Source organism: Bufo gargarizans, chromosome 4 (assembly GCF_014858855.1).
Source record: "Bufo gargarizans isolate SCDJY-AF-19 chromosome 4, ASM1485885v1, whole genome shotgun sequence".
Classification (NCBI taxonomy): domain Eukaryota; kingdom Metazoa; phylum Chordata; class Amphibia; order Anura; family Bufonidae; genus Bufo; species Bufo gargarizans.
Window position 1 is genome coordinate 452732461 of NC_058083.1, and position 27437 is coordinate 452759897.

At 43.6% G+C, this 27437-nt stretch overlaps 1 protein-coding gene across 2 annotated transcripts in view; it reads right to left on the reverse strand.

Moving 5' to 3' along the window:
* Positions 1 to 27437, reverse strand: part of PSME4 (proteasome activator subunit 4) — a 151297-nt gene that overhangs the window by 114687 nt on the left and 9173 nt on the right. For both annotated transcript variants that reach the window (XM_044289678.1, XM_044289677.1), the window contains exons 2-3: positions 5349 to 5489; positions 2384 to 2500 (exon numbers count right to left, since the gene is read on the reverse strand). In XM_044289678.1, coding sequence (XP_044145613.1) covers positions 2384 to 2500; positions 5349 to 5489 — 258 coding nt within the window. The remainder of the gene's footprint in view (positions 1 to 2383; positions 2501 to 5348; positions 5490 to 27437) is intronic.

Here is a 27437-nt window from a genome sequence, read left to right on the forward strand (position 1 = left end):
TGCACTGATCTGGCAAAGTGCTGTATGTTCACGCTGCCAGATCATTAAGGAAGCAGCCAGGGGGTCTGGCCATGCTGGATATCCTTGACTGCAATTTATAAGATGCAGGCACTTTTTAAGCAAGATTTTTTTTCTTGCTAAGGGCTCTTTCACACTTGCGCATTTCTTTTCCGGGATAGAGTTCAGTCGTCGGGGCTCTATGCCGGAAGAATCCTGATCAGGATTATCCCAATGCATTCTGAATGGAGAGAAATCTGTTCGGGGTGCATCAGGATGTCTTCAGTTCAGGACCGGTACGTTTTTTTGGCCGGAGAAAATACTGCAGCATGCTGCGCTTTTTGCTCCGGCCAAAAATCCTGAACACTTGCCGCAAGGCCGGATCCGGAATTAATGCCCATTGAAAGGCATTAATTCGGATCCGGCCTTAAGCTAAACGTCGTTTTGGCGCATTGCCGGATCCGACGTTTAGCTTTTTCTGAATGGTTACCATGGCTGCCAGGACGCTAAAGTCCTGTTTGCCATGGTAAAGTGTAGTGGGGAGCGGGGGAGCAGTATACTTACCGTCCGTGCGGCTCCCGAGGCGCTTCAAAGTGACGTCAGGGCGCCCCACGCGCATGGATGATGTGATCGCATGGATCACGTCATCCATGCGCATGGGGCGCTCTGACGTCATTCCGGAGCGCCCCAGGAGCCGCACGGGCGGTAAGTATACTGCTCCCCCGCTCCCCACTACTACTTTGGCAACCAGGACTTTAATAGCGTCCTGGCTGCCATAGTAACACTGAACGCATTTCAGTTCACTTGCGGTGTTACGGATCCGGCGGGCACTTCCGGCAACGGAAGTGCCCGCCGGATCCTAACAACGCAAGTGTGAAAGAGGCCAAAAAAGTGCATCTTTCTTGCTAAAAAGTGCAAAATTTTGACTCCTGTTAGACAGAAAGCTTGGTAAAGACTCTGCCATGTTCAATGAATAACAGATTATTTTGCATTGAATAAAAAGTGCTGTGGTCCTTATATGCAAATTCATGATGTGGTTCTGGAGCCAAGATCTGAAAGGCGGGATTACACGCTCTGATCTAACAGCCGATTGTTGGGAAGTAAGTATGCCTTCCCGACAGTCAGCTGCTCGCTCGGTGGAGGAGACCTCTGTCCTCATACAACTGCATTGTTTCTGGGCAGCAGGTCGCTGTTTAGACGGCACGATCTGCTGCCCAGAAGCAATTTATGTGCCTGCACAAACGACAGGATCACTCGGTTAATGAGCAATTCACGAGTTCATCAAGTGGTCGGCAGCACATTTAGATGACCAGATTTTCAGGAAAGAGTTCAGTTACGTTTGTTCCCGATAATCTACCCGAATATCGTAAATGCACCTTAATACCGCGTGCGCAGACTGAGGTAAAGATCATTATAGTCATAGTGGTGGATGTTACCATTGTGCTGCTGATATTTGGCTTATGACATCACAGCATTCCATGACATCACAACGATAGCCCATGTACAAGAACACCAAGCACTATTGGGGCCGATCCTTCCTTTGCAGGAGGACGACCTGCATGGTCAGAAGCTACAGAAGTTATGTACAGAAGTTTTTAATTTGCCTCTATGTTCACAGGACACACTGGGGGATATAGGCAGACAAAAAATAATGTGAAGAAGCCAATTTCAGAGTCAAAAGGGGTTGCCAGATTCAGGGGTTCAGCCCCTGTATCTGAATACTTTTGCAATTGCATGTAATGTAAAATTTAGTATAGCCGCTGAGCTATTCAATAAAATGCACCTGTATAGCGCCACCTGCTGTTCGTTGTTTTCATTTATTTCTCTGTCCACCTCACTGAGGTGGTCACACAAATTGTCAACTGCCACAAGCCATAGCTGTCGTCACAAGCTGTGGCAGTTACAGTAGGAAAGAGCCATAGCAGAAAGGATATGCCCCCTGAACTGCTAGATTTAAATAAATCTAGAGAAACTAAAGAAACAAATGGGGAGATCTCTGGATCTATGTGAGGTACAGCGCTGGTTGTAGCTTTGTTCGAGATGGTCATGTACTACATAATGTCTGATTTTCATCAATAGTTGCATAATCCCTTTAAAAAAAAAAAAAAAAAAAAAAAGATTGGCAGTTACGCTTTAATGTACTTAAAACTTAAGGGAAAAATGTCTGCTTCAAGAAGCCATGTGGGTGTGGTAGAGAAATTGCAGTGTTCAAGCCGAGGTAAGGTCATTGCCCAACAATTAGTAATCACATTCACTGCTACAACCTCCGCAGGGAGTATTTATTCCATCCTATCATAGGAAACAAGGTAACCGCAGGCTACTCGTTCATTTTAAGAACAGCGCAGGACATTCAGAACAAGAACCAAAGGCAATCTGATTTACTTACTTGGGAAACCAATTAAGACCAAGGTGTTCTGTTTTCGAGTACAGTATTCTCTCCAGCATGTCATACAAAGGTCTCCAGGGTAACTGCAAGTCGTCTCGAGAAAGGAGCTCTTTCTTCCTGCAATCAGTCAAGGAAAACCATGTTGAATCATGAACCATGTGGATATTCCACACAGCATATCTGTGCCCTTTATAAGTAAAAAATATCAATGTAACATTCTAAACAAAAAAATATATACTGTGTAGGGCGAACTAATGTCCTACAAATGATCTTCTAGGCCTCTTTCACACAAGTCAGTTTTGCTGCAGTTTTTTTTCCTGGCCATACAGAACTGACAGCTATCTATCTCAGCCCTCCCATACATACGCGTGACAAGCTTGACAGAGCGTACATATGCAGTATAACAAATAGACTCATCGTGCCACGGCTGATCTCCACGCTCACAAAAGCATCGGGCAATTAAATCCAACGTGCCCAATCCTTACGTTCCCCGACATCAGTTGTCTGGGGAGAGTCATGTCCATACAGATTGAAACCTGCCAAAAATTTACGGCTACATCTGATACCCATCTAATGTGTATGGCCAGCTTTACATATACTTATTGGGTATAACGGTCTTCTATATATCTTAAAAGGGGCTCTTTCACAAAACATATTCCACATTTTCCAAACCAGCACCTGGATCTGAATACTTTTGTAATTGCAGGTAATTAAACATTTTGTATAGCCAGTGAGCTATTAAATAAAATGTATCTGTATAGCGCCACCTGCTGTTTGTTTAATTTCCTTATCTTTATCCATCTCACTGAGCTGGTCGCACATGCTCAGTTTAAATCTTCAACTGACACCAGCCATATGTTCTGTTGGAAGTTGTAACAGTTACAGAGAGAGAGCTGCAGCAGAAAGGACACACCACCCTGAGCTGCCAGGCTGAAGAGAATCTCTCAGAACAATTGGATCAGTGAATGTGGAGATCTCTGGATCCATGTGAGGCACAGGGCTGGTTCTGGCTTTGTTAGAAATGTATCGTCATACACTGTATGATGTCTGGTTTAAATTTTTTACATCAACCATGGCACAACCCCTTTAATGGCTGCATTCACACTTCAATGTGGGGAATATACTTATCACAAATATTCATTTTCTCTTGTACTTTTAATGTATCCATATGGGGCCCCAATTTTGCAGTGTAGAACAAGCTTTGTTAACAATGCGTACGCAATACGTTCACCCACTTATATATGTGTATTGCTCATGCAATGCGTTTTTATTATCATCCTAACTTATTCCATCTGTAACGCGTCACTATGGATCTATATACTGTATTTAAGGCTACTTTCACACCTGCAACGTGAATTTTCCGAATCCGGCACCGACGCAAGCAACCATTAAGTCTGGCAGAGATTCGGCTAAACCCCTGATGAAGCTGTTATTGTGGCAAAGCCCCTGATGAAGCCACTTATTGTGGCGATACTCATGGGGTCCAGTCTCGTTGCATCAAAGAGGCTGTAAGGTACATTTGTTATTATATACAATTTGATGCACTGGCACTTTATTGTTGCTTGTTCATTTGATGTCACACTATATATTAAGTTTATTTTATCTATTTATGAATCTATATGTATAACAGCAGCTGCGGTGCGCCGCTGTTCCCCCGTTTACCGCTGCGGTCCCAGGGCGCAGTGTTCAGCGGTGATCTGCGGCCAGTGCTTCCCATTCACCGCAGCAATCCTGGGCTCCATCTGTGTGGGTGCTGTTGTTCTGGCATCTGCTCCACAGTTTCCTCTCAGCCCTGGCCACAGCATGCTTGTTTTGTGCAGCACTTCCTTAAGGGTGACGCACATCACTTCCTGGGCTTTATGGGTTAGGTCATGTGACCTCGCTGACCAAACCTAGCCCACCTGCGCATATATAAGTGGCTCAGCCCACTTCCCAGATGCTTCAGTGTCAAGGTCCTTGTGTCCGGCTAAGGTTCCTGACCTTCCATATTTGTATTCCTGGACTCTGCTACCTGTTAGATCCCTATCTGCTTGCCTTGACTCTACCGTTGCCGATCTGGATTGCCTGACCTGTACCTGTGCTGCCAGCCCTGACCTTTTGCCTGTGACTACGCCTCTGTCTCGTCCTTTGGTCCTCCACCCTTGGTACCTACTGGTCCGCCTGGACAAGCTGCCTCATGTGCCTATCCTCCTCAAGAAGTAGCAACTTTGTGTTCCCCTCTGGAAAACCTATCACCATCAGGGGTATTGTGAATATCCAGGGGTTCACTTAGACAATGCCCTTAGAGGAGGTAGGACACGTGGCACAGTGGGTTCACACCCGCCGGTTTGTGACAATATGTATATGTTTTGTGATTTTTTTGCTGGTTATTTTTCCTACCTTAGGTGGATTCTGGTCTTTAAGGCTTCATTCGCATCACCGTTCAGCCTTTCCGTTCTCCTGCTCAGTTATAGGAGCAGGAGAACGGAATGGATGGATTCGACACATAACTGAGCGGAACGGAGCCTACAGACCCCATAGTCTATAATAGGGTCTGTTAGGTTTCCGCTCAGAGGAAGATTTTTGAAGCAGAGACAAAAGTCCTGCGGGCACAACTTTTGTCTCCGCTCCAAAATCTTCCTCTGAGCGGAAACCTAACGGACCGCATTATAGCCTATTTGCCGAATACGTCCTTTCCGTTCTCCTGCTCCTATAACGGCGCAGAACGGTAAATCTGAACGGTGATGTGAACGAAGGGTCCTATTGTGGCATTTCTTAATTGTTTTTCAATTGTCCAACAAAGCTTTACTATTTTTTTTTTTTTTTTTTTTTTACTATAATGGTGTGCATCAGTTTTTGGCATGAACTTTTGTATATCATTGATTATTTTTTCATGGTTTGTTATTTGGTGGTGCCCATCTCATGTTTCATATTTGTTTCTCGTTACAACATGAACATTGAAATCTATTAATTATCTTTAACTTACTTCAAAAGGCTAATTAACAAGCGTGCAAAACCTTGCATCATGCTGATCTCCAGTTTGGGAATAGTCACCAACTCATACAACAGCTTCACGAAGAGCACATGGTCTTCTTTGCTAAATTTTCTGCCATAGAGCCGTATATACCTGGAGAGTAAAGAAAAGAAAACCATTAGATTTACTTTCACAATATTTCAGTCACACAGCTCAGATAAATAACAGGGAAAATGGGGATTTATAATGCACTGCCAGGTCAGCTCAAGCTAAACCATTAATGCCTTGCTGTAATCCAGATTATAGATCCACAGTAAAAATATGTATAGGACATTTACCATTCAAACAGCTGGAAGCACTGCATAGCAATGAATCGAAATATTTGCATAGCAATACACACCACGAAAAAAGGGAATGGGAGCAGAGCTGTAGTAACCGGACATTCACTAGAATGGGAGCGGAGCTGTAGTAACCGGACATTCACTAGAATGGGAGCGGAGCTGTAGTAACCGGACATTCACTAGAATGGGAGCGGAGCTGTAGTAACCGGACATTCACTAGAATGGGAGCAGAGCTGTAGTAACCGGACATTCACTAGAATGGGAGCGGAGCTGCAGTACAGCTCCATGACCACGCCACTACACAATAGATAGAGCCGTCTGCCTCTGACTCCAGTGTTATGTTTTAGAGGTTGCTGAAAACAGCTGACTGGTGGGGGTTATTAGAACAATCTGATATATCAGCGACCTGTCCTGAGGATGGATCAATATATAAAACATTACAGCTTGTTGAACATTTTGTTCATTACACGCACACATCCCCTTATTCTGTCTTACACAAAAGCAGCATAACACACAATGCATGGGATTTCCATTTTTTCTTATGCATGGGATTTCATTTGTTTATTTTTTACAGGTTTTTAACCTAAAATAATTTTTACATTAAATTTACTTAAGTGTCTCAAAATGCTGATAGGCAGGGATGCCAGGAGGAAAAAAAAATAAAATAAAAAAGTTTAACAAATTATCCAGACACTGACGATCTATCCCGAGACTAGGCCATAAATATCAAAATCTTAGACACCCCTTTAATAGGCCGTTTCTTATGGTAGGTGTGGGCACTTTTTACGAGGGTCTAGCCTGCCATAGTAACTGAATGGAAATCAGAAAGAGCCCCCTCTCTCTGTCTAAGCTCTTAGATGCCAAAGTCACTATTAAATGTGGTAACCGAAAGCTGGTCATTGTGGCCGGGTGTCAGCTGTATTACGCAGCCAGCACCTGCTACTATGGAGTGGGTTCAGATCATAAGCTCACTCCACACACCCCTCCAGCACCATGGATGTACAGTTACTCCCAGGTGCAAGAAGTGGTTAAGAGACATAGTCTTGTCAATCAGAAGTGCGCTGGATTAAAAGGTGCCAATTTTAACAAGACTGAATGAAATGGCAGCCTTAGGGCGCCTTCACACACTGCAGATTTGGTTGCAGAAATTTCAGGAACACTCATCTGAACGGAGCAGTTTTCAGATGCAGAAATTCCTGCAACAAAAATTTGCCACGTGTGAAGATATCCTTAATAAATTCCCATCATAGTTTCCAAGGTAATGATTATCATGGAAGTCCCTTTTACTCCCCTGCAGGAAGTCTGCAAGTTGCCCGTGCGCTGTAGGCTAATGAGACATCTAGTCCCGCTGTGCTATTTGTTAGAGCTTAAAGGAAAGGTGTCAAAATTTTTTTTCCTGCCAATTAAAACCAGATAGCGACGCACATCCTTTTCTTCTAATCAGTTTTTATTTTCTGATTGCCGAATTCTTTTTACTACTATTTTCTGAACATGACTATGGGGCGGCCATCTTGCCTGAGCTGTTCTTAATAGCATTTAGAGAGCATTAAGAAAATTGCTTTACAGCAGCCACATGGACCATAGACACAATAGTCATGAGGAGACCTCATTGACTTCTAGAGTTTTCTAGCCATGCTCTGTGACCTGTGCAGTGGTCATTGTACAAGTAAAGAATAGATAACATTTGACAACTCACCCATTGTGAAATTGTGAATCCTGTCTTATCTATACACATAGGTGATACCATTACATGCAGGATTAGAATGACAGATAAGCAGGTAACTGCAGTAAAGTGGACAATTAAAAATTCTTAAAAAAGTGTTACACATAAAAATGTGATTGAAAAATAGGTTGTTATTTTCTGATAACACATTCCCACTGCCCCCAGGAATGGTCATTAATGAGTATTACACTCACCGGTAACCTGGTTTCCTTAAAGTCTCCATGACACCACATCCTGAGACAGACTTCCTCTGATAGGACAGGAAAAACAGAGGTTTAAATCCCACCCCTCCCCTACCAGTGTATTTTCAACGTAACCAGGATAATAAGTAAGTTAGATTTAAGAAAACAAAAAAGATTATCAATCTGCGTACTAAATAAATGGGTGGGAAGTATGTGGCGTCATGGAGACTTCCAGGAAACTAGATTACCGTTGAGTGCAATACTCACTTCCCTAGTCGTCTCCTGAGAATTAAAGAATATATTAGGGGGAGACTATAGCACAAAAAGACTTTACATCCAAAGGCCATGTCTTCGCTAGAAAAAACGTCTAGCTTCTAATGCTTGGTAAAAGGATGTATTCTTTTCCAGGTTGCCGCCCTACAAATCTGTTGACAATCTTTCTGCCCAATTAGCCGCAATGCCTCTTGTAGAGTGTAAGTGAAGAAGGGGCTTCTTTTCCTTCAAATTTATAGGCTTCTGTAAAATTGGACAAAAAGATTTTTCAATTCTCCAATCAGTTGTCGCTTTTAGATACCTTAGGACTGCCTGTCTGACGTCTAAAAGGTATGAAAAATAGCTTCTTGATCACTTATGGGGTTGTCACAATACGAGGATACTACTATATTTTGCCATCTATGGAAAGTAGAAACAACTTTTGGCAAAAAACTGGGATCTAACTTAAATACAAACTTGTTCTAAAAAATACTAAAGAAAGGATCCTGAATAGACAAGGCCTGGAGTTCCACAGACTCGTTTCACTGATGTTATAGCTACCAGAAAAATGTTTTTTAAGGTGAGCCATTTTATGCAAATAGATGCTAATGGTTCAAAGGCTCCAGAAGTTAACCCTGACTAAGGCTACTTTCACACTAGCGTTCGGGGCTTCCGCTTGTGAGTTCCGTTTGAAGGCTCTCACAAGCGGCCCCGAACGGATCCGTCCAGCCCTATGCATTCTGAGTGGATACGGATCCGCTCAGAATGCATCAGTATGGCTCCGTCTGTCCTCCTCCGCTCAGCAGGCGGACACCTGAACGCTGCTTGCAGCATTCGGGTGTCCGCCTGGCTGTGCGGAGGCAAACGGATCCGTCTAGACTTACAATGGGGACGGATCCGTTTGAATTTGACACTATATGGCTCAATTTTCAAACTGATCCGTCCCCCATTGACTTTCAATGTAAAGTCAAAACGGATCCGTTTGCATTACCATGAAGAGAAAAAAAAAAAAAAAAAAAAATTATTTTTTTTTTTGTTCATGGTAATGCAAACGGATCCGTTCTAAACGGATCTAAGCGTCTGCATTATAGGTGCGGATCCGTCTGTGCAGATACCAGACGGATCCGCTCCGAACGCAAGTGTGAAAGTAGCCTAAACTGTGTTAAGGTTCCAAGGGGCTACCATATTCCTAATTTTTTGTCTAAGCCTGTCTGTTCCTTACAGGAATCTGGCTATCCAGGGAAACTGTGACAGACTAGTATTGTATAAAGCCCCCAATGCTGAAACCTGAACCCTACGAGTATTAGGAGAAAGCCTCAGTTCTAATCCAACCTAAAGAAAATCTAGGATCGCCGATATATTGGGCCTAAACTGATCGAATGAATCAGCACACCAAGAGGCGAATTTCCTCCAGACTTTAAAATACACCTTATTTGTATTCAATTTCCTGCATAGGAGTAAGATGGAAACCACTTTATTAGATAATCCCAATTTTAAGAGGCTGGATTCTTGAGAAACCAGGCCGACATCTTTAGGATTTTTAAATTTGGGTGGAGAATGGGACCCTGATATAATAGAGCCAGAAGGGAGCTACTGAAATCAAGGTACATCTTTCTCTCTGAAGGACATTGGGAATTAGGGGAATGAGCGTGAATGCGTAAACTAGGCGAGATGTCCAGTCCTGATTGAAGGCATCCACCGCAGTTGGGAAATCTCTCGGGTTAAGGGAGAAAACTGATTTATTTGGCGATTTTTTCCGGGAAGCAAAAAGATCTATTGATGGCTTGCTCCACTTTTCTATTATCAGCTGAAATGCTTCTGGGCATAATGTCCATTTCCCCGGGTCCAGAACATGACAGGTCAGATCAGGGGTGTAGCTAAAGGCTCATGGGCCCTGGTGCAAGAGTTCAGCTTGGGCCCCCCTTCCCTCAAACCTTCATGCTGCATGAAGCAAAAATTGAAACTGCACCCCCCCCCCCCCCTCCCTCCTCCATATTAAATTCTTAACCTAACCCCTTCTGTCCAGCCAGAGGTGTAACTTGCATACACTTTCTATAATACCGGTGTCTTCTTATGTGGCACAAGGGTCTTTGGGCCCCTCAGGCTCCTGGGCCCGGTAGCGACTGCTACCTCTGCACCCACTATGGGCCCCCTTTGAAGCAGATGATGGCTTGTCCCTCCCTGATGCTGAATGAAGGACACTGCTGTTGAATTGTCTGAATAAATTAGAACATGGCGGTTTTTCGATAAATGTGATGTCTTCTTCAGAGCTTCCCATATTGCTTGTAGTTCTCTGAACTTTGAGGATTGTCGTCTTATGAGGTGTGGCAATTTGCCTTGGTAGGTTTCCTGTTGAGCCACAGCCCCCCAACCCTGAAGACTGGCGTCCGTCGTGATTACGAGGTGTCAGTTCCTGGTTCCAGTATACTCCCTTCTTTAGGTTGCTGTCTATGAGCCACCACTTTAGTGAGTTTTTACATTTCATCCTAGAAAAATCTGTTTCTCTAGGGTCATTCGTGACCTGTTCCACCTGGATAGAATGAGTTTCTGAAGGGGTCTAAAATGAAATTGAGCCCAAGCTACCGCCGGGATACATGAGGAGAAACCTCCTAGAATCTTCATTCCTGTCCTGATAGAGCAGAATCTCTGCTTTTTGAATTCTCTTATGTGATTTTGCAGATTTCCCCATTTTGAGAGACAGAAGGAATGATTTCTGAGAAACGGAATCCAAAGATATCCCTAGAAACGTTTTCTGGCTGCTTGGGGATAGGTTTGATTTCTACCAATTGATGATCCACCCTAACGATTGGAGGTGGTTTAGAACCATCTGTAAATGGTTTTCTAATAGATTTTTGTTGTCCGCTATCACTAAAAGATCATCCAGAGACGGGATGACACTGATTGCTTCTTGTCTCAGTGCTGCTACAACTTCCACCATGATCTTGGTAAAGATTCTTGGCTCTGAGAAAATGCCAAAATGGAGACATAAAAATTTATAATGTTAAATGTGAACTTTTGTCTGGATTGCAAATCTTAGTAATTTCCTCGATGTTTTGTGTATCGAGATATGGTAATAAGCATCCCTCAAATCAATTGAGGCCATTACCGCTCTTTTTATTAAATTTTACTGCTGATCTTAAAGTTTCCATCTTGAACTTCTGATATGTAACATGCTTGTTTAAGGGTTTTAGATTAATTATAATTCAGGATTTCCCACTTTTTTTTTATTTTTATTATTAAGAATAGGCAAGAGTAGTGGCCCTCTCCAAGCTGATTTTTCGGGACAGGTTCTATTGCTCCTAATTTTAGTAAATCTTCTATACCGATTTTTAAGGTACCTTGCCGAGAGGGAGTTAAGAGTGGTAAACTTTTCTGGAGGGGAAGATTCTAATTCTATATATCTCTTATGATGTTTTGGATCCACGAATTTGATGTTACTTGCTCTCAAGTGCCAAAAAAAAAAAAGTGAGGAGACTAGTCTTTGAGTCTATCCCCTACTTCTATGGAGTCATTGTTTTGCAATAGAGAAGGCGGTTTCCCCTCTGTTAAGCCTCATTCGCACATCAGTGTTTGGTCAGTGATTTCCATCAGTGATTTTCAGCCAAAACCAGGTGCGGCTCTAAAACACACAACAGGAGCAGATCTTTTCCTTATACCTTATGTCTGTGGAGGCTCCAATCCTGGTTTTGGCTCAAACACTGATGGAAATCACTGACCAAAACACTGGTGTGTGAAAGAGGCATTAGGGTTGTAAAGAAAATTTCTTCCCCTACCCCCTTTTGCATAACTCAACCTCCCTGTTTTACCCTCATCTTTCTTTTATTCCGATTGGTACCGACTGCCCCAAAAATTCTTTTTGATTTATTTCTCTCTTCTGGAAACCCTTTCTTCCTATCGGTGGCGTTTTCTAAGATCTTGTCTAGATCTGGCCCAAAAACGTATTAGCCGTGAAATGGAAGAGAAATGAGCTTGTGTTCGGATGTAATATCCCCTGCCCATGCCTTGAGCCATAGGACACGTCTGGCTGTGTTAGATGAAGCTGCTGTGCGTGCTGAAAGTTTTACGGATTCAGACGCACCATCTGCTAAGAAACTAGTTGCCATTTTTAGTAACTGAATGCTCCCCATAATCTGATCTCTCTGCGTTTTATTGATTAGATGAATCTCCAATTGATCTAGCCACAGATTAAGGGTTCTAGCTTCACAAGTAGAAGCCACCCCTGGCTTAAGAAGAGCTGTAGTAGCCCCCTAGGTCTTTCTTAGTAGGCTCTCTGCTTTCCTATCCATGGGGTCTTTAAGGCTACTTTCACAATGACGTTTTGAATTCAGTTTGTGAGATTCGTTTCAGGGATCTAACAAATGGATCAGTTCAGCCCCAATGCATTCTGAATGGATAAGGATCCGTTCAGAATGCATCAGTTTGGCTCCGTTCCGCCTCTATTCCGCTCTGGATGCGGACACCAACACGCTGCTTGCAGCGTTTTGGTGTCCGCCTGGCGATGCGGAGCCAAACGGATCCGTCCTGACTTACAATGTAAGTCAATGGGAGCGGATCAGTTTTCACTGACACAATATGGTGCTAATGAAAAACGGATCCGTCCCCCAATGTCTTTCAATGCAAGTCAGGATGGATCCGTTTTGACTTTGTTCTTCATAATGCAAACGGATCTGTTCTGAACAGATACAATAGTTTGCATTATAGGTGCGGATCAGTCTGTGCAGATACTAGACGGATCCACGCCTAACGCAGGTGTGAAAGTAGCCTAAGCTGCGCTGAATCTTCAAATGGCAGGGCAGTATGTTTTGCTACATTTGCCACAGGTGCGTCCACTCTGGGAATGGATTCGCAATCTGTGCAATACTCATCGTTAAAAGGATAGCGCCTCTTGATACCCCTAGGAATAAAAGATCCTTTATCTGGCTTTTCCCACTCTGACTTGATTAACTTTTGAATATTATCTGGAACTGGGAATACAGATTTTCTTTTTTCCCCCAGCCCCCCAAATATCTCTTCCTGCACTGACTTAGGCTTTTTAGGCACCTCCATCTGTATTGTGGCACTAAATCGCTTTTATAAGCTCATCAATGTCATCCAGATTAAATAAGATACATGTACATGCATTATCTTCATCAGAAGATGCATATGTTTTTTTTATACGTATCAAAGTCCGAACCTTTCAAAATATCAAAATCCGTGTCAGACACTGGCTTGCGACTATCACGGATGATTTGGAGGAGGGTTTTTAGGGGGGGCTGAATCCCAGGAAGCTAGCACGGATTGAACTTCTTTAACTAATGACCTGATACCTTCCAGGAAACTAGAGGATTCGGCATTTACCACATTAGAAGTACATTCTTTACATAAGGGTTTAGCTCCTGTACATATTCCACAGCTGAAGCAGAATACTTTTCTCCCTGAAAGAATAAGGGAGAGAAGGATCTTCGGGTATATGGGTGCACCCCATGTGCCCGATACCAGGCTACTCAACTCCTGGATTTGTTGTAGGCTCGGCTCCAGAGGCCGGTGCGATGGGGGCACTCATCTGTAAACGCTCCCGTCCGCCAGCAGACACTGTACTGCTCTCCTCCTGCAGAAAGAATTACGCTGTCCGGACTCCATTGAGCAGGTCCTACAGCCTTTTATCTCTCCTGCAGGTCCTGCGGCGCCCCGAGAAGACGCCATGACGTCAGTCTTCGCCCCCCAGCGTCTGATGTCACGCGCCGGCGGGAGCGCATCACAGTGTAGCTCCGGCCTCCATGTTGCTTCCCCTCTGAATGTAATCCACCTGGACAGCTGCAGGGGGATCTTCACATGGGACAGCAACTGCCTGCACCCGTGCACAGACACCAAGAAGAGGAGGGAGAGCCACACTCCGGATCCGACCTCGGCCTGCATCTTCACAGGTGGGCCCAAAACACTGGTGATGATGGGAGGGGTGGGATTTAAACCTCTCTGTGTTTTTTCTGTCCTATCAGAGTAAGTTAGTCTCAGGATGTGGTGTCATGGAGACGACTAGGGAAAATAATAATGTAAAAGCAAAAAGAACTCCAGCACCCTGATATCTCCATAAAAGTCAAAGATTAAAAGAGGTTTTCCGGCACACCCGCCGATCAGCTGTTTGAAGAGAAGGATGCGCTCTTCAATGGGACGACTCGCTCCTATACACCTGAATTCCCTCACCTTCTCAAAACAGCTGATTGACCGGGGTGCCGGGTGTCGGACCCCTGGAGATCTCAAATTGATGACCTATCTTGAGAATAGGTCATCAATATTAAAAGTCCGGAGAACCCATTTATCTAGATATCCATAAAAAACCTTGTGTGAGCAGGGGCCGCATGATTAAAGATTTTTTATGTGTAACGCATTGAGCGTGCATACGATACCTGCTCACACAGCAGAACCTGCTGTAGATGTAGATTAAAAAGCAGTGCATGTTGAGAAATTCCCCTTACGGCCCCATGCACGTGTATTTTTGTACTGTATCCAATCAGCATTTTTTGCAAATGCAATGGAGATCCATTCACCTCAATGTGGCCTCAATGCACAATGTGTGCTGTCCACATCCACACATCTGATTTGCAAAAAAGATAGAACATTTTTAACGCAGAGTGGGATGTGTGGAACAGAAAAATGCGGAACGCACACGGCCGGTATCTGTTTTTCATATTTGCAATTCAGACAAGGTCATGTGTATGAGATTTTTCTGTACTGCCCGCAGCCTTCTTCAGTGTATTAAAAGATTCATACTTACCTGCTCCGGCTGCATGGGGATGGTAAAGTGCTCCGCTGCAGCCAATAACTGGCTTCATCGGAATGTGCCACTTGTGGCCACGACTTCACTAAAGCTAGTTATTGGCTGCAGCGGAGCACGCGACCATGCTTGTGCAGCGGCGGATGTAAACCGTCCGGTGACCGGAACAAGGACATGCGGGAGCCAGCGAAGGGGATCGGAGAAGAGCAGCTAAGTATGACTCTCCTCTTTACGGAGGCAGGCGGAAGGCATTAGAGACAAAGTCTTTAGTCCCGGAGAACTCCTTTAAAGAGCAAAAACTCCCACGTATATGGCTTTATTGTACAAAACATATTACGTAAATGGAATAAATGAGAAAGTGACAAGTGCGGGAGAATACCCCACGTTCTCGATAATATTATTAGCTAAAAGGAAGTAGGACACAGCGAAACTGATTAAAAGACTGGCCAAAGAAAAAAAAAAAAAAAAAGAACATTACCACTTTTCCCGACAGGGAACAGACTCACAAGGTCTTACCGCTAATAGTCAGAAATTGTTTCCAAGTATTACCAGCATCACAGCATATACCGCATGCGATAATAGAGGCTTATAGAAAGTCGGAGAACGCCTCCCACACAGGCTTTATTAGCACTGATTGTTAGAAAACTTCCACTGGGATGAGTCAGGTGTATACAAGGATATATTCAAGGAACGGTCAGTTCTCGAAGCTGATGTGCTGGAAGCAAGAAAAATGGCAAAGACGAAGGATCTGAGCGACTTTGACAAGGGTGAAATTCTGATAACCAGGGGGAGGTGTTCCTGCGTTTGTGAAGTGGTTAGTATCTACAAAAGGTTTTCAAAAGGAGGGAGAAGCAGTGAACAGCAACAGGGTCTTGGGCACTCAAGGCTCACTGATGCACCACTACCTGGATGGAATAACCCTGCACAATATCCTGCGGTCGCCAGTATATGTACGGCATACAGATTACTGTAATGAGGAGTCCTGGAAACAAAGCAGACGCTACAAACAGTTGATCCTGTGGGGTGTTGAGAGTCCTCACTGATCCAATTCTGGTGGCCTATCCTGGGTCAAGGCACTCATGTTACTTAGACATTTTCTGGGATCAAGAGGGGTTCAAAACCAATCTTAATTACACATAACATGCCTGTAAGGGTCCATTCACACGTCCTGTTTTTTTTCATCCTGAAAAACGGTCCGTTTTTTGCGGATCCGTTGTTCCTGAAAATGTTTCCGTATGTCATCCGTTTTTTGCGGATCCGCAAAAAACGGGAGCATGTATACATTTCAATAATCAAATAAAGTTGTTTGGATTTCTTTGAAAAAAAATTGAAAAAAAAAAAAAAAAAAAAAATTGTTATGTGTTTCCAGGAACGGAATCCGCAAAAAACGGATGACATACGGAATGACATCCGAATGTAATCCGTTTTTTGCGGATCCATTGACTTTGTATTGTACCAGGATCCGATTTTTCAGGACAAGAATAGGACATGTTTTATATTTAAACGGACATGCGGAACGGAACAACGGAAACGGACAGCACACATTGTGCTGTCCGATTTTTTCCAGGACCCATTGAAAATGAATGGGTCCAGATCTGGTCCTGATCTGTTCCTGAAAAAACGGAACAGATCAGGAAAGAAAAAACGGACGTGTGAATGGACCCTAAGAGAAAGGCTGCGATATACTGAACTTCCTAGGAACCTATTAATGTAAAGCTCCTGTTCTGAAAATTCAGCTTCTGCTGATGTCATGTTCTGTACCAGGTTTCCGGCATTGCCTATGGACGGGACATCACTTCTGCTGTGGATGGGACAGAATTATTCCTTTCCCTGGTGCTTGTGCAGCGGAAGTGGATTTAGAAGTTTGCGTATCCACCAAGGAGATGACCAGTTCTGGCCAAATCCAGAGAGGAACTGGCACACCATTCCTAGCCTAAGCCGGAAACCTGGTAATTGATGTGATGGGGTAGATGGATTTGACAAAGAGGAACATCACAAGACAGAGCTCCTGGGAAGGGCTATGGAAAACCGTTTAAAAACTTAAAGGCTATGTACATCTTTGGGGGCAATTTTTTTAAATAATTTTGAAATAGAATCATTTTTTCAAATGGTCTTTATTAAAAATATGGAGTCCTTTTTTGTGTACTGAGCTGAGATGCTCTAGAAGCAGCCTCTGGATTTTCTCTCTTTTGTGTCAGTTGGGGAGCTGATGGGCTCCTTCTCGCTGCTCTCTGACATTATAAACACTCATTATAGCGGAGTTCTTATCTTACTGATAGGAATGTGGCTTAATTACCGTACTTTTCGCTTTAAAAGACGCACCCGATGATAAGACGCACCCGATGATAAGACGCACCCGATGATAAGACGCACCCGATGATAAGACGCACCCGATGATAAGACGCACCCGATGATAAGACGCACCCGATGATAAGACGCACCCGATGATAAGACGCACCCGATGATAAGACGCACCCGATGATAAGACGCACCCGATGATAAGACGCACCCGATGATAAGACGCACCCGATGATAAGACGCACCCGATGATAAGACGCACCCGATGATAAGACGCACCCGATGATAAGGACGCACCCGATGATAGACGCACCCGATGATAAGACGCACCCGATGATAAGACGCACCCGATGATAAGAACGCACCCGATGATAAGACGCACCCGATGATAAGACGCATCCCGATGATAAAACGCACCCGATGATAAGACGCACCCGATGATAAGACGCACCCGATGATAAGACGCACCCGATGATAAGACGCACCCGATGATAAGACGCACCCGATGATAAGACGCACCCGATGATAAGACGCACCCCAGATTTTAGAGGAGGAAAATAAGAAAAAAAAATATCAGACCCCCCATATCAGGACATCACATCAGACCCCCCATATCAGGACATCACATCAGACGTGCACATAGCCTTTAAGTTCCAGAAAACCTCTGAGGTTTTCCAGGATTTAAATTTTTAGGATCTCAATATGACTTATTGGTGGGGGTCATGGTGTTCAAGAATGTTGCAACCTTTTAAAGAATGGGGTCACGGTGCTCAGGAGAGTATTGTAGCATCCTTCTCGGCCTGTCACGTCCATTGGTTACATGACCTCCCTGCTGCTCAGTCCCATTCAAGCAAATAGTATCGAGCTGCAATACTAAGCACAGCCACTATACAATGTACGGAGCTGTGCTTAGTACACCATGATAGATTACTAGGTCTAATATTCACCAGTTTTCTGTTAAAGGGGTTGTCCAGGTTCAGAGCTAAACCCGGACATACCCATAATTTCACCCAGGCAGCCCCCCTGATGTTAGCATCGGAGCATGTCTCGGTGACGTCACCGGCTCCGATGGCCGGGCTTTAGCACTGCCCTAGCCATTTTACAGGCTAGGGCAGCGCTAAAACTCGCCCATCAGTGTCAGTGACATCACCGGACTTACTGCTGGGTGAAAGCCTCTACCTGGCAGCCCCATGGAGAGCCTGGTACATCACCGGAACTCCAAAAAATGCCTTTGCCCTGCGCAGGGCAAAGGAGAGCATTGGAGCATGAACTGCTCCAATGCTCAAGTCAGGGGGGCTGCCCTAGCCGTTTTACGTCAAAGGGCTTACCCCATGGAGAACCCGGTTCATCACTGGAACTTCAAAAAATGCCTTTGCCCTGCGCGATTTAGCGCAGGGCAAAGGAGAGCATCGGAGTATGAACTGCTCTGATACTCCAGTCAGGGGGACTCCCTGGGTGAAAACTGGGATAAGTTCAGGTTCAGCTCTGAACCCGGACAACCCCTTTAAATGCATCGGTCCATCAAGAACCCGATCACTTTGTTTAAAAAAAAAAAAAAGTTGGAGACAAAAGCTGCAGCTTTTGGCAAAAATATTACGCTTCTGTGAGCAAAATTACTATTATCTCCATCTTGTCTTTGTAGTTGCAGGCTTACTCCATATTGTTTTCTACAGAAGCTGTCAGATTCACACATCAGACTCAAAGAGTCTTCTAACCTTTTACTTTACTCACATCCCAGACTACTAGGCTACAGATGTTCTGGGCTGCTAGCCAAATATGATGGAGACTTTACGGTAATATTCTAAAATACTGCGCCTGTGCAAACAGCATTGTCTATGACTGTATATAAACCCCTCAATAAGAAGAAATCATCATTGATCACCCCCTGTGTGTGTGGTTTGTGGATTCTCAAAAGGCCATTTATATTATTACTAGTGATTAAAGAAGCCAGCTTCGGATGCTACATCTGAAGTAGCTTCGCTCAAAACTTCGGATTCATGCTGTACTAGAAAGTTAGTTATTCGCAAAGCCGCGTGAGACTTCGTTGAATGACTTCGGTAGTTGATTTTTAAAGTGGAAAACCATTTTAAAACTTGGAGCCGAACTCAGCTTCAGTTCCGACTGGTTCCTCAGAACCGAAAGAGTTATAAGTGGTTTTCCACTTTAAAAATCAAATACCTGTAGCATCCGAAGCTCACCTCGCTCATCACCAATTATATAATTTGGAACCTGGGCACATACAGTCAGGTTCATAAATATTGGGACATGACAATTCTAACATTTTTGGCTCTATACACAACCACAATGGATTTGAAATAAAACGAACAAGACGTGCTTTAACTGCAGACTGTCAGCTTTAATTTGAGGGTATTTACATCCAAATCAGGTGAAAATGAACGGTGTAGGAATTACAACAGTTTGCATATGTGCCATTCACTTGTTAAGGGACCAAAAGTAACGGGACATAATCATAAATCAAAACTTTCACTTTTTAATACTTGGTTGCAAATTCTTTGCAGCCAATTACAGCCTGAAGCGCATAGAGATCACCAGACACTGGATTTCATCCCTGGTGATGCTCTGCCAGGTCCTCTACTGCAACTGTCTTCAGTTCCTGCTTGTTCTTGGGGCATTTTCCCTTTAGTTTTGTCTTCAGCAAGTGAAATGCATGCTCAATCAGATTCAGGTGATTGACTTGGCTGTTGCATAACATTCCACTTCTTTCCCTTAACGTGTTCCGGACATAGGGCGTATGATTTCCCGATCCTTAAGGACACAGGATGTATCAGTACATCCTATGCATTTCCGATCACCGCTGCTCGGCCGGCGGTGATCGGAACCCGGTGCCTGCTAAAATCAATCAGCAGGCACCCAGGGTCAATGCCCAGGGGGGGTCCTGTGACCCTCCCTCCCCCCGTATCGGCGATCGCTGCAATCCACATGTCAATTCAGACCTGTGGTTTGCAGTGCTTTTGGGAGGTTTCAGACCCCGGGGATCTGAAACTTCAAAATGGCTTTATTTTATGTTTAACTCCCACCCCCTGCAGCCCTCTGTGCTGATTGTGCTAAAGGCAGAAGTCTAACCAGACTTTGTAAAGTGAAAATACAGTACAGTACACTATATAGGGTAGTGTACTGTACTATACAGACATCAGACCCACTGGATCTTTAAGAAGGCATGGGTCATGGATCTTCAAGTGGGTCTGGGTCAAGGTAAAAATAAAAATTAAAACATACCACATTTATCAATGATTAAAAATGAAGAAAATTAAATTCCCTACACTACTTGATATCACCGCGTCCGTAACTACCCGATCTATAAAACGGTCATGTTACTTTCCCCGCATGGTGAACGCCATAAATAAATAAAAACTATGATTAAATATAAATTTTGCCCACCTTCCCAAAAAAGGTAAAAAAAAAGTGATCAAAATAGTCATATGTACGCCAAATAGTACCAATCAAACCGTCACCTCATTACGCAAAAAATGAGCCCCTACATGAGACAATGGCTCCCAGACTATGGAGACACTAAAACATGATTTTAAATTTTTTTTTTATTTGTTTCAAAAATGATATTAGGGACCATTCACACGTCTGCAAAAGGGTCCGCACCCGTTCCGCAATTTTGCGGAACGGGTGCGGACCCATTTATTCTCTATGGGCCCGAACGTGAAGCGGAGAAAACACTATGTGCTCTCCGCTTCCGCATTTGCGGCGCGCGGCCCCGAACTTCCGGTCCGCAGCTCCACAAAAGATAGAACATGTCCTATTCTTGTTCGCAGCTGCGGACAAGAATAGGCATTTCTATAGCGGGTGCCGGCCGGATGTGTTGCGGATCCGCAATTTGCCGGTCCGCAACACACCACGGATGTGTGAATGGACCCTTATTGTGTAAAACTTACATAAATAAAAAAAAAAAGTATACATATTCGGTATCGCCGCTACGTAATAACTTGCTCTATAAAAATATCATATGACCTAACCCCTCAGGTGAATACAGTAAAAACAAAAAAAAATAAAAAAAGCCATTTTTACATCACAAAAATTGTAATAGCAAGCGATCAAAAAGTCAAGTGCATTTTTCCCCATCATGGCCCGCTATTGGTTTTCCACCCCACCCCCTGTCGCCGGATGTTTTGATCCGTGCGACGGGAGGGATTCAGCGATGGCCGTGCGGGGATCAGAAGCAACACGTGTGATGGGGAGCAGGGGGAAGTATAATTGATATGATGTGGTCGGGCATTGAGGGGCCTGTGTTAGGTTTAAAGGGGTTATCCAAAGTCTATGTGCCATGGTGGTAGATTTCCCCTCAGTGCAGAAAGCAAAATGAAGCCACATGCGGAGACCAGTAAAGTATGGAGAAGGGTTACTGCCTAGACATTGGTAATTTGCCTCAACCACATGAACCATCTGAAAAGTAGAGAGAACAGGCAATGATGGGCTGCCCAGAAAAAGAAAAATTCTCCCCCAGCATGGGCGCTAATGCAGATAACCAACTACTAATCTGTGCTGGAGAAAACCTTTATGGGGTCATTTATCAACCAGGTGTAAAGCAGAACTGGCTTAGTTGCCCACAGAAACCAGATTCCACCTTTATTTTCCAAAGGAGCTGTCAAAAATGAAAGGTGGAATCTGATTGGTTGCTTTGGGCAACTATGCCAGTTCTACTTTACACCAGTTTGGTAAATCTCTCCAATGATTAGCATCTCGGCTTTACCAATACAAAAGTCTTCTTCTGGGACCTTATACCACCCCGAGCATCTCTTCATAGAACTATGTGGTGTGCTGTTCCTCTGTTATTCCACCCAGAAATGTATGAATAAATAATTAATAACTGGTTGTTACAGGTTAAGGCTGTGACCCTACATGCTGAGGTGAGTGAAATGCCCTTTTAACGTTCAAATCGTCACTTTATACAATTTAGGCACATTTCGGAACCACTGTTAAGAAGAAGGAAACGCCTATAACGAGAATCTATATCATGCATTCTACCTTTATTATAGTATCTGTATAAGAAAGCAGTCTATACAGATGCCAATTCATACGGCGGCGGCATGGGGCTCTATGGAAACATTCCACACGTGTGCCAGCAGTTTCCACTACCACTGGTATTCATCCTTCTGGACTAGAGGAGCTATTTACAGAAACAGGGAAACGCTGTGCAAATGATAAGAGTAAGTCATACAGAATATACAGAGGGTCATTTAATGAAATCAGATCTGTCCGTTTTTTGGCGTTAAAAAGTCCGCCAGTCGTGGCATTTGTGACACTTTCAAGGCAGCTGTGACATTTTGTGACCCTTGCCACTTTTCAATGTTGTCTATGTTTAAGAGCCGAAAAGAACAGCGAGATTGGACCTGGATTTCGGCTCTTTTACGGTCTGAGACACTTGAAATGTCGCATCCTACTGCGGACAGATCCCTGTGCACCATTTTATTAAATTTGGTGCAACCACACACTGTTAACCATCCTTAAAGGCTATGTACACCTTTGAATTATTTTTTATTATTGCATTTTACTCAATTTTTTTCTATTTGTCTTTATTAAAAAATATTGAGCCGTTCAGTCACAAAGGGTTAACTGTCTAGCTGTGTGAATGGTACTTTTTACTTTCATATCAGTAAAATAAGAACTGAGCTATAATGAGTGTTTATAATGTCAGAGATAAAGAGTCTGTTACATTAGCAGGCTGACGGAAGAGAGAGAAAATTCAGATCCCTCTATAAGGCTACTTTCACACTTGCGTTTTTGCTGGATCCGGCAGAGTACAGCAAAAACGCTCCCATTACTGATAATACAAACCAGATTCCCAAAAAGTTGGGACAATATACAAATTGTGAATAAAAACTGAATGCAATAATGTGGAAGTGCCAACTTCTAATATTTTATTCAGAATATAACATAAATCACGGAACAAAAGTTTAAACTGAGAAAATGTACAATTTTAAGGGAAAAATATGTTGAATCAGAATTTCATGGTGTCAACAAGTCCCCAAAAAGTTGGGACAAGGCCATTTTCACCACTGTGTGGCATCTCCCCTTCTTCTTACAACACTCAACAGACGTCTGGGGACCGAGGAGACCAGTTTCTCAAGTTTAGAAATAGGAATGCTCTCCCATTCTTGTCTAATACAGGCCTCTAACTGTTCAATCGTCTTGGGCCTTCTTTGTTGCACCTTCCTCTTTATGATGCGCCAAATGTTCTCTATAGGTGAAAGATCTGGACTGCAGACTGGCCATTTCAGTACCCGGATCCTTCTCCTACGCAGCCATGATGTTGTGATTGATGCAGAATGTGGTCTGGCATTATCTTGTTGAAAAATGCAGGGTCTTCCCTGAAAGAGATGACGTCTGGATGGGAGCATATGTTGTTCTAGAACCTGAATATATTTTTTCTGCATTGATGGTGCCTTTCCAGACATGCAAGCTGCCTATGCCACACGCACTCATGCAACCCCATACCATCAGAGATGCAGGCTTCTGAACTGAGCGTTGATAACAACTTGGGTTGTCCTTGTCCTCTTTGGTCCGGATGACATGGTGTCCCAGATTTCCAAAAAGAACTTTGAATCGTGACTCGTCTGACCACAGAACAGTCTTCCATTTTGCCACACTCCATTTTAAATGATCCCTGGCCCAGTGAAAACGCCTGAGCTTGTGGATCTTGCTTAGAAATGGCTTCTTCTTTGCACTGTAGAGTTTCAGCTGGCAACGGCGGATGGCACGGTGGATTGTGTTCACTGACAATGGTTTCTGGAAGTATTCCTGAGCCCATTCTGTGATTTCCTTTACAGTAGCATTCCTGTTTGTGGTGCAGTGTCGTTTAAGGGCCCGGAGATCACGGGCATCCAGTATGGTTTTACGGCCTTGACCCTCACGCACAGAGATTGTTCCAGATTCTCAGAATCTTCGGATGATGTTATGCACGGTTGATGATGATAGATGCAAAGTCTTTGCAATTTTTCGCTGGGTAACACCTTTCTGATATTGCTCCACTATCTTTCTGCGCAACATTGTGGGAATTGGTGATCCTCTACCCATCTTGGCTTCTGAGAGACACTGCCACTCTGAGAAGCTCTTTTTATACCCAATCATGTTGCCAATTGACCTAATTAGTGTTAATTGGTCTTCCAGCTCTTCATTATGCTCAAATTTACTTTTTCCAGCCTCTTATTGCTACTTGTCCCAACTTTTTTGGGATTTGTTGACAACGTGAAAATTTGAATCAACGTATTTTTCCTTTAAAATGATACATTTACTCGGATTAAACGTTTGATCTGTCATCTAGGTTCTATTACAAATAAAATATTGACATTTGCCATCTCCACATCATTGCATTCAGTTATTATTCACAACTTGTTTAGTGTCCCAACTTTTTGGGAATCCGGTTTGTACAACCGTCTGCATCCGTTATGAATGCGTTAACATTGCCAAGACTGATCAGTCATGAACTCCACTGAAAGTCAATGGGGGACGGATCAGTTTTCAATTGTGGCAGAGAAAACTGATATGTCCCCATTGACTTGCATTGGGGGTCATTCCGGATCAGTCTTGCTCCGCATCCCAGGACGGAAAGCAAACTACAACATGTTGCGGTTTGCTCTCCGGTCTGGGAACGCAACTAGAGGGAACGGAATGCATTTTGGAGCACTCCGTTCTGTTCAGTTACGTTTTATCCCCATTGACAAACGAACAGGGACAAAACTGAAGAGTTTTTTTCCGGTATTGAGCCCCTATGACTGATCTCAATACCGGAAAACTAAACCGCTAGTGTGAAAGTAGCCTTAGAGGATCTCAGCCCTGTACAGAAAAAAGGGTTCCATATTTGTAATAAAGACCAACTGAAAAAAATATTTTTAGCTCAAAATGAGTACAAATGTAATAAAAAAATAAAAAAAAATAAAAAAAAAAGTCCCCAAAAGGTGTTAATAGCAGGGCTGTGGAGTCGGAGTCAATTTTGGGTACCTGGAGTCTGAGTCGGCAAAAAATGAACCGACTCCGACCCCTACTAAATTTAAATTGGAATAAAAAAATAAAAAAAAAGCACGTTTAAATGTCCGAATTCATAAACAGTTATAATTAATGACTTCTCTACTGTAAGAATAAAGGCCAATGCATGCAGTGCCTCACGTAACCGCAAAACAAACGCGTTCAGTGATGTGAAGAAGCATGCTTTTTATATGCTTCACTATATGGCACGCAATGCACAATTTGGAGTGGCAATACATATACTTTCCATTGTGTTGTGTTCTGATGTTACAGGGAACACAATGCCCATGGTTTACCTAGCCTCTCACTGATAAGGGATTAAGTAAAAATGTGTTTTGCAGGACTAGAGACACTTGTATAAGTGAAGGGAATGGAGGGTCAATAGTTCAAGACTGAAGCTGTAAACCATTGGAAAAACTGCTGTCATTCAGCTACGGCCGTGTGCGGGCCGTGGAACCGCGGCCTGGATACCTCCTGAGAGCAGGAGCGCACGGCGTCACTGGTTGCTATGACGCCGTGCGCTCCCTGCTGCCGGCACAGTACAGTAATACACTGGTATGATCTATACCAGTGTATTACTGTACTGTGCCGGCAGCAGGGAGCGCACGGCGTCATAGCAACCAGTGACGCCGTGCGCTCCTGCTCTCAGGAGGGATCCAGGCCGCGGTTCCACGGCCCGCACACGGCCGTGAAACACGGCCGTGTGCATGGGGCCTACGGCTATAAAACGTGTAAACTCAGAATGTTATCTTAAACTTTAAACATGACTATGGGATTCTTCTAGGGAAATCATGTTTTAAAATAAATGTCCCTTCCTGGATCCTCCCACTGCCCTATCTTCAGCAGAAGATCAGCACACAAAGGAGAAGGCAGCAGCTTCTGCCCAACTACCTCTCTGTGCTAGAAGAGCTTAGAAGACCTTCTTTCTTTCCTTCAAGGAATGTATAAAATACATTCGCATATTAAATACAGAGGAGTCGGAGTCGGGGAGTCGAAGTCGGAAGTACAAAAAACTGAGGAGTCGGAGTCGGAGCATTTATCTACCGACTCCACAGCCCTGGTTAATAGCCTTGCAAAGTGACATGAAAACGATCTGAAATGATAAATGACCACCACAGTGATATATATAATAATCTTTAGGTATATCAACATATTTCCAAACAGGAGATAGATATATACACACTGCCATCATGCGCCAAATACAATACTCCTAGTGAATTTTACACATGATTATTGCCTGTGCTTCTCATATGCCTCCAGCGATCAGCTTGCAGGACCAGTGGCAAGATCAGCACCACCTAGTGTGGCGTCACATCACCTGCTTCGCTCCTACAGTCAAGTAGCATCCAGAAGGGCGCACATTAAAGAGGACACTTTCTGCCATATACTGATGAAGTGTGATCCACACAAGGGGATCCTCGGGACTATGATCAGTGTGTGCAGTAAAGCACAGAGAACATATCAGTACTTCTATAAGAAACAGATCAGTGATACAAGGGTAACACTCTACTTATAAATACATATTTAGGAGGAATAACAGAAACGTCACAACAACGCAGAGTTCTAAGAACAGAAGCTCCAGAATGGTCACTTCACAGGGAGTGTACACATCTACTAAAACAGACATGTCAGGAGAGGTGAGAGGTCCTCCTTAAGAAGGCACGATGGATTACTGCAGATACAAGGCCGGAAGTCTCAATGATGGAAAAGCCTTGTAAGTAGGATGAGAAGCAAATCACTCCTCTCCCTGATGTCACCACTGAACTCACATTCCTACCACTTCATTCACTCTCTTTGATTTAGGATACAAACTGGGGTGAAGGCTCTGGTCTGTGCGCCCTGAGGGGACGCAACTGGTACAGGTCATGTTTGGGTCAGGTCTGACCCCAAAAAATAAAAAATAAAATAAATATAATGCTACCTATAAGTTGGCGTAGTGTCACACCAAAAAATCACCAATGTTTTAGTACATTTTTAAGGCACCCTCACTTTAAGCCACGCCCATCCCCCATGAGACCACACCCTCTTGTTGGACAAGACATCAAATGCTTAGTAAAGTGTCTAAAACGGTAAACGTGATGGAAAGCACGCACGCCAGTTTTTTTGGGCACAAAATGCTCCAAAAAAACTGCCACATTTGAATAGTAAATCTGCGCCATTGTGTGTTTTTGTTCCATTGATAAAAATAAAAAATAAGGTTCAGCTTTAAAGAGGACCTTTCACCGTTCCTGACATTACAATAGAAGTACTTGGCACTGTAGGGCATCTCTGTTCCTCCGCTGTGCCCCCCGTTCTGGTTTTGCGCCCTGTATGCTAATAGATGGCATCCATACAGGGAGAAGACAACACCAGTTTCTCCCTGGCTGTGAGCTGTCAAATCGCAGAGGAGCACGTCACAGCGACTGTCTGTGACATGACTTTTTTAAATTTGTGCTAAAACCTGATAATATCTGGGACTTTGTCTAGCAACAGGATGCAGCTGGCAGGTGACTACAACTAGGTTTGTTTCAATAAACTTTTAATTCAGTTTCAATACCATAAATTTATTTAATAACTATTTTC